We start from the raw sequence: 17414 nt of genomic DNA, 5'->3' as shown, positions 1-17414 counted from the left end.
AAACAATCAAAGGAGATATCTGTAATACTTTCAACAATAAAGATAATTTTTTAAAAATCACCATAGTATTAACAAAATAATGAAGTGTAAAGTAAAAAAAAAAAAAGTTTTGGATTTTCCAACCCATTAGCAAGGCTGCCTCCACAGTTAGCCATTTGAGACCTTCAGGTATCTAAGAATATCTTCGGTCTCCCTTTCTCTCCTTATTCAGGTTTCTAAATTGCTATGAACCATGGCCCAACTGTACTACAAAAAGGTCAACTACTCACCGTACAGAGACCGAATCCCCCTGCAAATTGTGAGGGCTGAGACTGAGCTCTCTGCAGAGGAGAAGGCCTTCCTCAATGCTGTAGAGAAGGGGGACTATGCCACTGTGAAGCAGGCCCTCCAGGAGGCAGAGATCTACTACAATGTCAACATCAACTGCATGGATCCTCTGGGCCGGAGTGCTCTGCTCATTGCCATTGAGAACGAGAACTTGGAGATCATGGAGCTACTGCTGAACCACAGCGTGTATGTAGGTGATGCCTTGCTCTATGCTATCCGCAAGGAAGTGGTGGGTGCTGTGGAGCTTCTGCTCAGCTACAGGAGGCCCAGTGGAGAGAAGCAGGTAAGAGAAGTCCCTATAGGATGGAAAATAGCCAGGGACAACAGAAAACCATAATCAGAAGCCTTGAAACTAGGGAAGGTCAGGTAGGCTAGAGTTGAGAAGCCCTATCATGGCAACCCTCTGCTCTCATCAGTGATCTCAGGTAGTATCCTATAGCTACCCTGCATGGCCTATGCTGAGTTTTACTCATTTTCCATTTCCTTATTAGTATTTTCCCTTATATATTCAATACTTAACAACCAAAAAGTGTGCTCTCCATTTCCAAAATATTGAAGCTTCTTCTACCCTCCCTACCCTCTGCTCTCTATCTTTATTTTCTTTCTCTACTCAAAGTTATATTCTACAAAAGAATAAACCAAACACAAACCTGAGCTTTCTCCTTTTATTAGTTTCTCTCCTGAAGGACAGGAGGCTTTTAAGCATGAGAGTCACAATGCAAATGCAGGTGGATACAGGGACTCACATATTTTTCTAGTACCTATCATGTAACTGCATTCCACCATTAGATGTTCAGGTGTTTGTCAGGAGATTCCCCTACCCTCAGAGATACCTATGTTTCATATTCTGGAGTCATCTTCAAGTCCTTCCCCTCCCTTGCCTCCATATCGAATTCCTAAACCTTGTGGTTTCTTCCTTCCTAATATCTCTTACATACTTTCCTCTCTAGCCCAACTCCCACCACTCTGCCTCTAGTCCTTATCATCTCTCTTCTAAAAGACTGGTTCTCAAAGTGTGCTCCAGCATTAGCATCACCAGGGGAACTTGCTAAATGTGAATGAAAATCCTCAGGCACCACCAAAGACTGAATTAGAAACTCAGGGGATGGGTCCCAGCAAGCTGTGTCTTAATAACCCCTCTAGAGAATTCTTATGAATACTCAGATTTGGGAACCAATGTCATAGAGTAACATTAAAATCTTCTAACTGGACTCTCTCCCTCTAGCCTCTTTCTTTCTCTCAACCCATTCTGAACAATGATGCTGCTTATTCTTCCCAAAATATTGTAAAAATTCTATAATTCCTATCCATCCTTTCAGCAACTACAATGTCTTCCCATTAGAAGAGAAACCAAGTCAAGAATCCTAGCACTCAACAGTCTTCATTAAGAGTCTTTCCAGTACTATCTTCCCTAGTTTTTTCTAAACCCCTCAAGTCAAGCACATCTCCTGATTGTATTTCTTCCTTTGGAGCATGGCATTGAGTGCATAGTAGGGACAAAGAAAATACAGAGTCATCAAATGTGGAACAGTACAATACATTAAAAAGTAGAAATAGTACAAATCAAAACTAAAACTGCAAAATGCTTAGAAAATATCTAAATAAATAATAAAAGCCTAATATGCAAAGCGTCCCCTCAGGAGTTCTACTGACCAGGAGTTCGATCACTTGCTATGACATGCACTGACCACCAGTGGGTGGCACGGAATGAAGGGAGGCCCCAGCCAGCAGCTGGCAGCCGGCAGCCACTAGGGACCCTGCCCATGCACAAATTTTGTGCACTGAGCCTCTAGTTGATAATGAAAACACACAACATCAAATCTTATGGGATATGACCAAAGCTGGGTTTAAATGAAATTCACAGCTTTAATAATTTCCTAAACAAAAAGAAATGAAAATAAGCTAAGTGATAACTAGAAGACTAAGAATTATAATCAATAGAGCAGAAAGGAAAACACTACATTAAAAGTTCCTTGAGTAAAAGGCCTGAATCCCTTTCTTCTCCATCAGCATTTGACACAGTGCCAAAAGAAAAGGGACCTTATTTCTCTTCTTCATTGCTTTATTCCAACACTGGGAAGTGTCTGCAACATCGAATGCACTCAATAAATATTTATCCTATAAATGAATAGTATGCAATCAGCACAGCGCTAAGCACCATAAACAACTTACCTTATCTAATCCTCGCAGTAACTCTGTTAGATAGACATTATTATTATTATCCCCATTCTATCAATTAGAAAAATATAGTCACAGGATGATTGTCAGTTGTCTAAGATCACAACAAATATCATAGCCAGAATTGAAACCCAAGCAGCCTACCTCCTAAACACACCCTCTTTTTAAAAAATATATTTTTATTTATTTCAGAAAGGAAGGGAGAGGGAGTGAGAGATAGAAACATCAATGATGAGAGAGAATCATTGATTGGCTGCCTTCTGCACACCCCACACTGGGGATTGAGCCTTCAACCCAGGTATGTGCTCTGACCGGAATCGAACTGTGACCTCCTGGTTCATAGGTTGATGCTCAACTGCTGAGCCATGCCAGCCAGGCCTAAACACACCCTCTTAACCACTAGGCTGTATTGCTTCCCTGGCAGTTTGAGTACATTTTAGAATTCCAAGCATAGGAGTTCTGAGATGGGGTAGGTCAGTGAAGTATGGATGGATGAGCTCTCTGGAAAGGATTCATCATGTGAATTAATACCAAAGCAGAGAGGTGTAAACATGTTCCCTACTTAGTCTACATCACCATCCACATCAAAAAATGATTTGTTCTGTGACCCATTTCCCCAAAGCCCTGCTAAGTGCCTGAGTGATTTAATAAGCCAATCTGAACTAACATTTATCCAGCTACCCTGCAGCAAGATTATCTTGCTTGCCTCTGAGATTACAGAGCCCTTCACTTGGCACCAATTACTCACTACTATATACTATTGGTCAGCCTTACTTGTGTAATTGTCTGGCATCTGTAACTAGATTGGTTTTTTTAATCCTCACCCGGGGATATTTTTCCATTGATTTTTAGAGAGAAATAGAGAAAAACATCGATGTGAGAGATATACATTGATTGGTTGCCTCCCACATGTACCCTGACACAGGCTGGGGATCAAGCCTGCAACCGAGGTATGTGCTTTGATGGGGAATCGAACCTGTGACCCTTTGGTCCATGGACCAACACTCTGACCACTGAGCAAACTGGCTAGGACTAGATTGTATATTTTTAAATGTAAGGCATAACCTAATGCCCAACTGTTTCCATGCTTCTCCCATCAGTACCTAACCCAGTACCTAGTATATAACGGGTAATATACAGGGGTGGGCAAAAGTAAATTATAATAAATAACATTATAATAATCAATAAACAATAATAATAGTACAATAATAAACTGTTTTACATACTCACAACTATAAGCCTACTTTTTCCAACCCCTGAATAAATATTTTCTGATTAACATGAAGGAATTAAGTGTATCTCCCAGAAAAGCACATGGCTAGCTGATTGCAAAAGACATCCAAGACTTTCATATTCACTCCCATTTAGCATAACTGTTTTTGAAAGAGAGGAGAGCACAGAGGTAGTTCCAAAGAGGGAACTAGCAATATCAACCCTGAGTTTCGAAAGTAGGCCAAGTCCTTATTTGATGGCCCCCACTTCCTCCATCTTTCCCCATTGCTCTGGCAAACTCGGAGAAAGAAAGGTACCAGATAAACTTATACTAAAGTACAATCTAAGGCACGACCTTCCCTGGAGAAAGGCAGTGCTTCACTCACAGAAATGAATAACTAATGGTGGAATATCAGGCATACTAAACCTGGGTAAAGCTATTTGGGGAAATCTGTCTTTACCAAGATCCTTCAGACACACTGCTAGTATAAGACCTCCTTTGTCCATATTCAAATATAACACCATATGTACAAACACACAGAGCTGTCAGCTCTTCAGCAGCCTTCTCTTCCCTCTCTTCTCTCCCTCCCATCCCCCATATTAGCCTCTGCTAAATTTCATTTTCTTCCATTGCTTTGAAATCACTGTAATAAGTCAGACATCAGTAACTATAACAACAGACTGCCACAGTGCAGGAGCTCTGCCTTTTGGGGAGATAGAAACAATATTTATTTACCTGGGCGCAAGCAGGGATGTGAGTAAACACAGGCCTCCTGAAGGACCTTGGATCCAGATGGGTAGGGGACTCTCAGGAAGACACTCCTCCCACAAACAGAATCCAAACACCTGTCCTTTTTCACAGAGGCCCTCCCCCATCTCTCCAAGGGATTGGGCACAGCTGACCTTCATCAATCTTGTGTAAACTAGTGCCCTCTTTAGCTTTATTGGGCATGGAGTTTGACCTCAAGCTGGCAGCAAGACCCCCTCAGCTTCCTCTTGACCCCAGTCCACTGTCCTCTTCTAGCCTATCAAAACTGCTTTCAGATAAAGATTGGAGGCCAGGCACAAATGGCTGACACTGACTTCAAGGATCAACACTTACATGGAGACCTGCATTTTTAATAGGGACAACTCTTTAAGTAAAAATGGTGGTGCTCTATTAGATTGAATTCCTTGCACTAGACAACAAGTAGAACATAGTGTGTGTGTGGGGGGGGGGGGTGTTACTATACTGTCTTCTTGTGTGTGTTATTCTGTGGCCTTCATGCTGCTTCAGAAATATGACCCTCTTGGCAGTATTCAGTCTGGAACTATACCACAATGGCCTATTTCAATAGGAGTAGATTTTGGTGACTTGGAGGACTTGTGATTCCTTGGGGTAAACACTCAAATAATTATCAGAATTCAAATATTTTAGACTACAGAAGGTTTAATACCAGCCTATTTCTCGTCCATTAAATCTACTCCCTTCAGCTCACTGACTCTGGGCTTCACTAGAAAAGCATCAGAAGCAGGGACAGCAAATCCAGCAACAATCCAAAGACTTTTATCTGTGTATGGTCACAATAAGCTCAAAGATCAATAATTGTGCCTATGGAGAACTTACCAAAATACACTTCCCTAAGTCCCATTACATACCTACAGAATCAGAATCTTGGGGTTTTGGCCTGGAATCAAAATTTTAATAAGCCCACCTGTTTCTAGATAAGAAGTCTATGTACTTCCCTGTATTTGTTTCACATATCTGCCATAACAAAATACCACAAACTGGGTGACTTTAAATAAAGAAATGGGTTCTCTCATAGTTCAGGAGGCCAGAAGTCCAAAATAAAGGTGTTGGCAGGGCTAGTTCCTTCTGGAGCCTCTAAGGCAGTGGTTCTCAACCTTTCTAATGCCGCAACCCTTTAATACAGTTCCTCATGTTGTGGTGACCCCCAACCATAAAATTATTTCCGTTGCTACTTCATAACTGTAATTTTGCTACTGTTAATGAATCGTAATGTAAATATCTGTGTTTTCCGATGGTCTTAGGCTCTACAGCAGCGGCCCACAGGTTGAGAACCGCTGCTGTAGAGCCTAAGACCATTGGAAAACACAGATATTTACATTATGATGTAGCAAAATTACAGTTATGAAGTAGCAACGAAAATAATTTTATGATTGGGGGTCACCACAACATGAGGAACTGTATTAAAAGGTCGCAGCATTAGAAAGGTTGAGAACCACTGCTCTAAGGAGAATCTGTTCCATGCCTTGGTTTATAGCCACATCACTTCAATCTCTGCCTCTCTCATCACATAGAGTTCTCTTCGGTGTTTTTAGTGTCCAAATATCCCTCTCCTTTCTCTTATAAAGACACCAGAGATTTGGTTTAGAGCCCACCCTAATCCAGGATGACCTCATTTTAACTTCATTACATCTACAAAGACCCTTTTTTCAAATAAGGTCACATTCATAGGTACTGGGGTTTAAGACTTGAACATATCTTTTAAAGGGACACACTTCAACCCACTATACTCTTTATGAGAAATACTAGCCTAGATAAGTGGTTTTCAAACGTTTGTAGAGCTTTTCATTAAATGAAATCCTGCCCAGATGTAAAACAGACAAACTAACACAAGCACAGCTTCCCTAGTTTAAGTTCAGTTTGGGACCCAAAGCCCTACTTGTTCACACACACACATACACACACACACACACACACACACACACACACACACACACACACTCCCATACCTGCTTTCTGCCTGAGGAGCAAGCATAGCTGGAAAACTACTTGTCTAGAAAACAGAATGATAGGCTCTAATTCAGAGTTTCAGGTACTAGCCAGTTGTAGCAGGCCCAAGACCTTGGGCGATTCATTAAGTTGGGCGTCAATTGGGTGTCTTTTACACACATCCAATTGTGGAATCACACCTCATCTGTAAAATGAAGCTAATAATCTTTGCCCCTACCTAATCTAGAGAGCTATTGTAAAGAAGAAATAAAATAAAATGTTAAAGTCTTTTGAAAAATATTAAATGCTAGACAGAAGTCAGTGACTATTATTTTCAGCTTTACTCTATCAGTTTGTCTTAACCCATCATATTGTGTGGAGAGACCAGCTGGCAAGTGGCACTAATCACAAGTCAACACCAGTACAGTGAGAGGGAGAGACTGGTGAACAAGCTGGCCCAGTTCACAGATTACCTCCTTCTGCCTGGCCTTGATGGCAATGGTCTCCCTTTTGCTGTCAGGCAAGCTGCATGACCTCAAAGTCATCCCTCCTTGTTCACTAAAATCTAAGTACGTGAGCAACAGGGAGGTAGAGCTGCTGGCCTCTGTATCAACAGCCCACCCAAGTAATTTTCTTTCTTGGTCACTTGCATCAATGCAAACAGGAGGAAAGAGGCTAAGACAACCTTCTTCCCATGGCTCACCCTTGTGAGCTCTGCCATAATTACTCATTTTTCTGTGGCAGATGGCTCCAAATTGAAATTGGTCTCACAGATGAGCTAGCAAGATTAAGTCTCAGCAACACTGGTAAGTGTTTTTATTGAGATTGTAGAAAATCAGAAACAAGGCACTCTACTACTTCTCCAGTCTGATCCTTGGTCTCAGAGATTGAACAGTGTGGAGGGGGACACTAAGTTCCCAGGAAAAGGTGACTGGAGCACCAAGAGGGGCTAAAGAGTCCAGCCTATAAATATCAGTCAATATGAGAGCAGAAATTAAAAGAGAGAAGTGTAAAAGACACTCTGCTATTTATAGGTAGCCTAAAGTGGTGGAAAGAACAGAGGCTTTGGAGTCATCCACCTCTGAGATTTATTTACCTGGACAAGTCACTTAATCTCTCCAAACTTTAGTTTCTTTATCTATAAATGGGAATGACAATGGAGTCTATTTCATAGTTATAGTGAGAATTAAATTAAAAAATACATGTATATTACTTATAACAGTGCCTGACACATGGATATTCAATAAATGATAGCTAGTACTAACTACTCCTACTCCTATTCATTGAAGCTGTGATGATATGACCTTCTGGCTAATCTAAATTGTTTATTTTTTTTTAAGTATTACGTACCCACAAACACATAGTAGCTAAGAGTTCAGACTGCATGACCTTTGGAATGGTGTTTACTCTGATTGAGCATCACTTTCCTTATCTGTATAATGGGGTTAATAATATTATCTACATCATAGGTTGTTGCAAGTTTAAAATGAGAATTATTATTTAACATTTGACATAATCACATAAACATTAATACAAACTATTATTAATATTACCAACTCTTGTTACCTGAATTTCCCAATATAACAGTAGGTTTTTATGCCTATAGTAATCTGAGTAACAGCTTTAATTCTATGATTTTAATTCCACAAAGTTCTAGGCCAAAAAAAATGGGTTGTGTCAAGAAAATAAATCAGCCGCTTGATAGGAAAAAAAAGGTCAGAGTGACTGCATGGCATCATATTGGCTAAACTGATGAAGTGAGTTACCTCCACTCATATATCTGTGCTGAATCTTAATAAACCTGGCCTAATTCACTCACAGATCACAATTGTAAAGAGCTTAGAGATCATTAGTTCTGAAGTGACATGTCCAAGGTCACTTAGCTGAGCCCTGTACTGACACAAAAGCTTCCTGTCTCCCCAGCCACTCTTTCTACTACTCCACTCTGCTTCCAAGGAATCATTAGAAGTGGTAATATTTACAACAAAGCTGAAAATAAACAAATCAGCTAAAAGTAGTGTCTGTATAGAATAACTCATTGATGACAGAGTTCCAGCAAATATTAATTCTCTTCAGTTCTATTCAATTTTCTAGGCATTTATGACTACTAATCATATGCCTCACAATAAATTTGAAAGATACAGTGAGTGCCCTTGAGAAATTTATAGTCGCATGGGGAGAACAGACATGCACATGCTGTCTAACCAATCCACCCATCTTAATGGACATGGATTTCTGTGTTCCAAGGGTAACAAAATATTGAAGACAGTGATGTTTGCCTTTCAGGAAAAAAATCATTTAAACTTGGACTCAAGTAGACCAAGAGAGCTGGCTACATAACACTTCACAAGGAAGAAACCATGAAGTAATCTCAAACGCGAGTGACTAAATAGAAACACATGAAGTTTTTTAGCCATGGCCTTTCTCATCTCCCTTCAGGGTTACCACCAACTCAGGGCTTTCTTTCTGTAACCTCATACTCATAGTTGTGAATAGCCTTTAACCCACATACACATGTCTACTTAAGGAGTTACCTCTTCTCTGTCCTCCTTCACCTCACAGGTACAGTTTTCTAGAGGGCAACTATTTTCTGTTTCCTTTTCACCCCATGCTCCTCACTGGTTTTTGTTTTTCCAGATAAGGCTCTTGTAACAAACTCAATTCAAGAGTGAAATATCAGTGCAACATTCAGAGCTCTTCCATCTCTCTGCCATCAGTTCCATCCCAGTGCACCAAACACCACCTTGTACTGATTCTTTCCCATATTCCAACAACAAACATGGGAAAGAAATAGAACAGTACAAGGAAACATGCTACAACATCCAAAATGTGTAACATGGACAATATAGGAGGTTACTCTAGATACAAGTAGACAGATTTCAAGGGCGGAACATTTCAGATAAGAAACAGGCTTTCAGCTGGAAAGAAGAAAGAGGAGGGAGGCACACTGGTCAGAAGGAAGTAAATGGACAATTAAATCGATAGTGGGAATGATGGTGGCTTGTTCACAGTAGGTCCTGTAGTAATGGGTTAGTGACAAAAAACAATGCTTGGGGCTCATGTTACCCTCATGAGATTACCATCATAGAGGAAGACCACAGATACCTTATTCAGAGTCAGAACACTAGGACAGGTGGATCCTGAGTCATATCACAAACAGTAGTTGCTGGGTTCCTGTGCTCATCTGCCCTCCCTGTTTTTTCTTTGTTCCTAATTGGAGTAAAGAAGAATGAGTCTATGGACATTAGTTGAGCCAATCCTTAGTTGGGACCATGGTGAGCAGTTACCACCATCCCAGCTGGTTGTTACTGGTCCTCTGAATGGCAGTGGGAGCTGAGAGGGCTAGCATGGGATAAAAGAAAGAAGCTAGAGCCACATCACTCAGGGGCTAGCGGTAGCAAATATTTATGAGGAATTTCCCATATTGATATTTGACTTTCCCCTTTCATCTCCCTTCCCTCCACATATATACAGGTCCAATATCTGTGTGGCATTTTAATCTCATTAGTTGACAACTCTCTTGGTGTCCATATCATGCCTATAAGGTTATTCTTCTCTCTCTGACCACTAACTTTTAGTCTCTTTTTCAAATCCTTTGATATTAGTGCTACCAAGAGTTCTGTCACTTCTCCCTTTGTAAATCAATATCTACCAAAAGCTTCATAATTTATTTTCCAAATTTTAGCTAGATATACCCATCTAGATGTACCCCCAAACATTTAAAATTCACTGTACTATATAATAAAAGCCTAATATGCTAAGTGTCAGTCATCCAGTAGGCCATTCAACCAATCAAAGCATAATATGCTAATGATATGCTAAGGATGCTCATCTTCTCGCTATGATGTGCACTGACCACCAGGGGGCAGATTCTCTGACCAGTAGGTTAGCTTGCTGCTGGGGTTCGGCCTATCAGGACTAAGCGAGATGGGCCAGACATGCCTTGGAGCCCTCCCGTGGTCCCTCCCCAGCCCTGATGATGCACCAGTGGGGTACCTAGGCCTGGCCTGCTTCTTCTCACAATCCGGGATGTCGAAGAGCCAGTTTGGGCCTGACGGCAGAACATCCAGTCGCTATGATGGGCACTGACCACTGGGGGAAGACACTCAATGCAGGAGCTGCCCCCTGGTGGTCAGTGCGCTCCCACAGGGGGAGCACTGCTCAGCCAGAAGCCGGGCTCACAGCTAGTGAGCACAGTGGCGGTAGCAGGAGCCTCTCCTGCCTCCATCCCCCCAGGGCTCCCGGACTGCGAGAGGGCACAGGCCGAGCTGAGGGACCCCTCTCCAAGTGCACGAATTTCATGCACTGAGCCTCTAGTGTCTAATAATAAAAATAGCAAACACTGATTTAGCACTTATTCTGTGCCAGGTACCATTCTAAGTACATAATATGCATTAACTTATTTGATACAATAATCCTGTAATGCAGGATAATACTATTAACCATCCTTACAAATGGGGACATTAGGAGGTTAAATAAGGAACAAAAGAGATTAAATAACTTTCCCAAGCTAGTAAGAGAAAAACTAGGATTCAAACCTAGGCAGACTTAGCAGTAGAATCTATTTTCTTAATACCTGTTCTAGCCTCACTTTGTCCTCCAAAGCATCCTCCTCATCCAGTGTATCTTCTCAAGTGATGACTCTTGTCTCCTTCCAGTTATCCTTTTAGTTATCTAGATATGAAACCTTGCAGTTGTTGTCAACTTTGCCCTCTCCTTCAACTACTACACCCAATGGGTTACCAAGTCCCTTTGAATAAATTGATTTAGGTGAGGAGGCAAACATATAAACAATTAGTTGAAATATAAATGCTATTAGAGATAAGACAGTCCTGCATTTGATCATGTCACTCAAATGACCACAGAGGTTCCTTATTTCCTATGGAATAAAGTTCAAAATAGAGGCACAGGGTTGATAGTTTGAGTAAAGAGGGCTGGCTAATTGCCCCTCAAATCAGTTGAATTGTCACTGACAAATCCAGCCCTAGGATTTTGGGGTTAGTTAGGCCAACAGACAGGACAGGATAGGGAAGTGGTTTCTTCTCCTGTCAACAGAAAGTCTCTGGAGTCAGGAGAACCACCTTAGTGAGGGTCATGCTGGATTCATGGACCAGTTGATAAATGCAAACTTTGTTGCCTCTGGCAGAATTAAGTGGCCCCAATCCAGCAGCTATTCTCTGTTCTAAGGAGTATGTCTGCCTTGTGAGGTTCTCAGTAAAGAGAAGGTAATCAGCACATAAATACTAAGATCTTGATTGAAGAAAAGCTTACTGTTGCATTTTCTATTAGTGAATTGTTATTATCTTTTCATTAGTAAAGGAGGGCTGTGAACCAGATAAGAAAAAAGCACACCCAAAGACAGTAAAATCAGAGAAGAATGATGAAGCTGGTCCCAAAAACAAATCCATGAGTCTACCACCTTTACCTGTTTCCCTTAAGAGGGGGGCAGGGGTGATGGCCCATTACAAAAACCCTGAGGCTGGACAGTGGAATTTCTAAGTCCCTTTCTACTCTTCAAGGACAAACTGGAGTGATTTAATATTTGTAGTCACCATCAACTCCATTATCCGTATCAGAATAGTGGAGGGAACTTTGAAGCTAAAAAAATTACCTCTACAAATCCTCAAATCAACCCCCTGTCTTCAAATAGGCCTTCCAATGGGCCTTCACAGAGAAGGTTTCAATCCCCACTGAAACAGCCAAAGTTTAGAACAATTTGGGCTTTGTCCATACAACCAAAATAAAAATGTACCTCCCTTTCCCCCTTCCTTATTTCTTAACTCTCAAAATGAGGTGTGAAATTATTCAAGTACTAGAGGCCTGGTACATGACATTCATTCACTGAGGCTGGGGCGGGGGGGGGGGGAGTCTCTCAGCCTGGCCTGCGCCCTCTCACAGTCTGGGACCCTTCAGGGGATGTCCACCTGCCAGCTTAGGGGGATGTCTGACTGCCGGGATGGGGCCTAAGCTGGAGTCATACATCCCTTTCACAGTCTGGGGCTCTCGCAGTCCCTGGCTCCTTACCACCCACCTGCAGCGGAGGCGGGAGAGGCTCCTGCCACCAATGCTGTGCTCGCCAACCGTGAGCTGGCTGAGCAGCGCTCCCCCTGTGGGAGCACACTGACCACCAGGGGCCAGCTCCTGCATGAGCATCTGCCCTCTGGTGGTCAGTGCACGTCATAGCAGCCGGTCATTCTGCCATTCAGTCAATTTGCATATTAGCCTTTTATTATATAGGACTAGTGGCCCAGTGCACGAAATTCATGCACGGGGGTGAGGGGTGTCCCTCAGCCTGGCCTGCACCCTCTCCAATCTGGGACCCCTTGGGTGATGTCCTGCGTGATTGGGCCTAAACTGGCAGTTGGACATCCCTCTCACAATCCTGGACCGCTGGCTCCTAACCACTCACCAGCCTGCCTGCCTGATTGCCCCTAACAGCTTCTGCCTGCCAGCCTGATCTCCCCCTAAATGCTATCCTGCTGGCCTGATTGATGTCTAACTGCTCCCCTGCCAGCCCAATCGCCCCCAAATGCCCTCTCCTGCTGGCCCAATTGTCCCCAACTGCCCTCCCCTGCCACAACCTGCCTCCTCCACTGGGACCCACCTCCTCCGCGCAAGGCAGTGGAGACGCCAGGACCGGCCTCCTCCATGCCACATGGAGCCACAGGACCCCCAGGCCTCACCACACGGAGAAGCCACTGGGCCCCCGCCTCCACTGTGCACATGGCCATCTTGTGGCGGCCATCTTGTGGTGGCCATCTTGTAATGATGAAGTGCACAAGGGCCACCTAAGCTTTCATTAGTATAGATTAGGATCCTAAGTCACCACCACCCTTTTCCACATCCATTTGTTTACTTTGAAATTTTTGTTATAAAAGAATTAAATTACTGTAAGGATTAAAACAGTATAAAAGCATGGTAAGGGAAACATACCATTTCCCAATCTCATGATCAACTCTGTAAAAGCCATCTCTAAGAACAATGTAGGTATATTTTCTATGCATATTCAAACAGAAACACACATAGACACACAAACTTTTAAAAAATGTTCTGACTTGTTTCTTTTTCCTCTACAATACATATGGGCATTTTTCTATGTGAAGATATTTATCTTTACTATATTCTTTTTTAAATTTTTTATTGATTTTAGAGAGAGAGGAAGGTAAAGGATAGAAACATTGATGAGAGAGAAACATCAATTGGTTGCCTCCCTGCATGCCTCCTACTGGGGATCTGTGCCTGCGACCTGGGCATATGCCCTGGACAGGAATTGAACTAATGACCTCCTGGTTCATGGTTTGATGCTCAACCACTAGCAACACCAGCCAGGCTTTACTGTATTATTTTTAATGACAGTATTGCATTGTATCATACAAATGCCCCATATTTATTTAACCAGCCTTCTATTTAAATTGTTTCAAGTATATTTAGACTGAGTTTTCTTATATTTTTGCTTTATTAAACAATGCTGTAATGAATATCCATATATATATATGTCTTTGAACACTTGTGTGATTATATTTGTAAGGTAAATTCCTAGTAATGGAATTATGGAATCACAGGGTGTGTGCATTTTAAAATTTTGCTATAAATTGCAAAATTGTTCTCCTACCAACAGTGTTTCTCATATACTTGCAATCATAGACTGCAAAAAAATAACAACACATTTGTCAATCTGACAGGCTAAAAATGCTATTACATTATCACTTTACATTTTTTTAAAATATATTTTATTGATTTTTTACAGAGAGGAAGAGAGAGGGATAGAGAGTTAGAAACATCGATGAGAGAGAAACATCTATCAGCTGCCTCTTGCACACCCCCCACTGGGGATGTGCCCGCAACCAAGGTACATGCCCTTGACCGGAATCGAACCCGGGACCCTTGAGTCCGCAGGCCGATGCTCTATCCACTGAGCCAAACCAGTTTCAGCTCATTTTACATTTTAATTCCTTATTATAAGTGGGATTTCACATTATAAGCGATTTATGAGTCAACTTTTCATTTTTAACCAATTTTTTACTAGAGTCTTCATCTTTTCCTTCCTGATTTGTCTAAACTCTTTGTACATTACAATCATTAGCACTTTATTTATTCTTTTAAAAAAATCACTCTAACTTATTAGAGAACAGTGGTATACCCAGACTTCTATAGGAATGGGAGCAAAGAACAAAGCTAATTGTGTTCTAGATCTTTTAACTTTTCTGCATAAGACTATAGAATTGTTTTAGTGATGCTTAAAATATCTTAGGGTTTCTCTGGTATAAGCAAGTTTGGATGAAAGTATTCATGCTTAATCATTCATTTATTTTTAAGTTCTAGTTTAGGGCTTAAGGATCTTTGTTCAAAGGAAAAAAAGTATTGACAGCACAGAAATAAAGGATTAGACAGGCCTACATATCAAGCCCAAGTGAAGTAGACAGGATACAGAAACAGAAAAAAGGGCCACCCGAGGCTCAGGTAACCAGGGCTGGCTGAGGCTTGCGCTGCCAGCAGTGGCAGCAGCAGAGGTGTGATGGGGCATCACCTTCCCCTGATCACCAGGTTGCATCCCGCCCCTGGGGGCTCCTGGACTGTGAGAGGGGGCAGGCCGGGCTGAGGGACCCCCCTCCAGTGCATGAATTTTCATGCACCAGGCCTCTAGCACATATATCTAATATATATATATATATTAGAGGCCCGGTGCACGAAATTCGTGCACAGGGGCTGGGGGGGGAGTCCCTCAGCCCAGCCTACACCCTCTCCAATCTGGGACCCCTGGCTCCCAACTGCTCGCCTGCCTGCCTTCCTGATTTCCCCTAACCACTTCTGCCTGCCTGCCTGATCACCCCCTAACCACTCCAATGCCAGCCTGACTGATGTCTAACTGCTCCCCTGCCAGCCTGTTTTCCCCCAACTTCCCTCCTCTGCCAGCCTGGTCACCCCTAACTGCCCTCCCCTGCAGGCTTGATTGCCTCCAACTGCCCTCCCTTGCAGGCCTGGTGCCTCCCAACTGCCCTCCCCTGCTGGCCATCTTGTGGTGGCCATATTGTGTCCACATGGGGGCAGGATCTTTGACCACATGGGGGAATCCATATTGTGTGTTGGAGTGATGGTCAATCTGCATATTACTCTTTTATTAGATAGGATAGAGGCCTGGTGCACGGGTGGGGGCCAGCTGGTTTTCCCTGAAGGGTGTCCCGGATCAGGGTGGGGGTTCCCTTGGGGCATGGGGCAGCCTGAGCGAGGGGCCTGTGGTGGTTTGCAGGCCAACCATGCCCCCTGGCAACCCAAGCAGAGGCCCTGGTATCTGGAATTTATTTACCTTCTACAATTGAAACTTTGTAGCCTGGAGTGGAGCCAAGCCTCCTGCTCGCTCCATGGCCGGTAGCCGTTTCTGTTGGGGTTTGTGTATATCTTCTATAATTAAAACTTTGTAGCCTTAAGCGGAGGCCTGGGCCGGCCAGGGTGTGCGGAAAGTGGGGGGCAACCCTAGCCTACTGCTCTTTCAAGCTCCATGGCTGCCGCCATTTCTGTTTGGATTTGTTTACCTTCTATAATTGAAACTTTGTAGCCTTGAGTGGAGGCTTAGGCCAGGAAGGGCAGGCGGAAAGCTTGGCTTCATCCGTTGCCTGGGAAACCCAAGCCTCCCTCCTGCTCTCTGTGGCTGTAGCCATCTTGGTTGGGTTTATTTGCACACTCACTCTGATTGGCTGGTGGGCGTGACCGGTGGGTGTGGCTTGTGCGTGTAGCGGAGTGATGGCTAATTTGCATATTGCTCTTTTATTAGGTAGGATGCTTCTCATCTTCTACATATAAAACATCTTAAACAATTTTACCACTCATTCTGCAGGCAAATACTATGCATTTTCAAAGTCTTCTTTAGTGTACATCTTTGTAGGGTTATCTCCATGTACAGATTACTTTTTTTCACAATCTCATTTCAGAAAACTTTTGTTTTCCAATTACTAATAGTTGTATTCTCATGATTGGGTGTCAAAGAAAAAATAGTTATGTAAAAAAAAAAAGAAAAAAAAACAGATTTCATACCTTATTCTACAACCAAGTTCTAAGAATTTCACTTATACTTCTATCATTAGTAAACTAATAGAAGCTTTAAAAGACAATTATGAATTTACTAGCCTGGCCTGCAGGATTGGACTAAATCCCACCCTCCGCATTCAGCAGAGGGGTCCCAGATTGCGAGAGGGTGCAGGCCAGGCCACCAGACAAGGTACCCCACCAGTGCACGATTTGGGTCAGGGAGGGGTGCGGGAGGTTGGCCAGCCAAGAAGGGACCATGGGAGGGCTCCAGGGCATGTCTGGCCTGTCTCACTCAGTCCTGATTGGCTGGACCCCAGCAGCAAGCTAACCTACTGGTCAGAGCATCTGCCCCCTGGTGGTCAGTGCACATCACAGCAAGCAGTTGAGCGGCCTTAGCATATCATTAGCATATTAGGCTTTGGTTGAACGGACGACTGGACACTTAGCATACTAGGCTTTTATTATATAGGATAATATAAGACTAGAAGCCCGGTGCACGAAATTCGTGCACAGCAGGGGGGTTGTCCCTCAGCCCAGCCTGTACCCGCTCTAATCTGGGACTCCTGGAGGGCAGTCAGACATCCCTCTCACAATCCAGGACTGCTGGCTCCCAACTGCTTGCCTGCCTGCCTGCCTTCCTGATTGCCCCTAACCACTTCTGCCTGCCAGCCTGATCACCCCCTAACCACTCCGCTACCAGCCTGGTTGATGCTTAACTGCTCCCCTGCCAGCCTGTTTGCCCCCAACTTCCCTCCTCTGCCAGCCTGGTCACCCCTAACTGCCCTCTCCTGCAGGGTTGATCACCTCCAACTGCCCTCCCTTGCAAGCCTGGTCCCTCTCAACTGCCCTCCCTTGCAGGCCTGGTCCCTCACAACTGCCCTCCCTTGCAGGCCGGGTGCCTCACAACTGCCCTCTCCTGCTGGCCATCTTGTAGTGGCCATCTTGTGTCCACATGGGG

General features: G+C 43.3%; 1 protein-coding gene across 1 annotated transcript in view; it reads left to right on the top strand.

Moving 5' to 3' along the window:
- Positions 1–232: 232 nt before the first annotated feature.
- TRPC5 (transient receptor potential cation channel subfamily C member 5) overlaps positions 233–17414 on the top strand; it is a gene marked incomplete at both ends in the record, with an annotated part of 206036 nt that continues 188854 nt past the window's right edge. The window contains one exon of the mRNA XM_079765692.1: positions 233–610. Coding sequence (XP_079621818.1) covers positions 233–610 — 378 coding nt within the window. The remainder of the gene's footprint in view (positions 611–17414) is intronic.

This window comes from Cnephaeus nilssonii (assembly GCF_951640355.1).
Source record: "Cnephaeus nilssonii genome assembly, chromosome: X".
In the NCBI taxonomy this organism is placed as follows: domain Eukaryota; kingdom Metazoa; phylum Chordata; class Mammalia; order Chiroptera; family Vespertilionidae; genus Cnephaeus; species Cnephaeus nilssonii.
The sequence above is the reverse complement of the archived record's forward strand: the minus strand, read 5'-3'. Positions and strand labels throughout refer to the sequence as shown.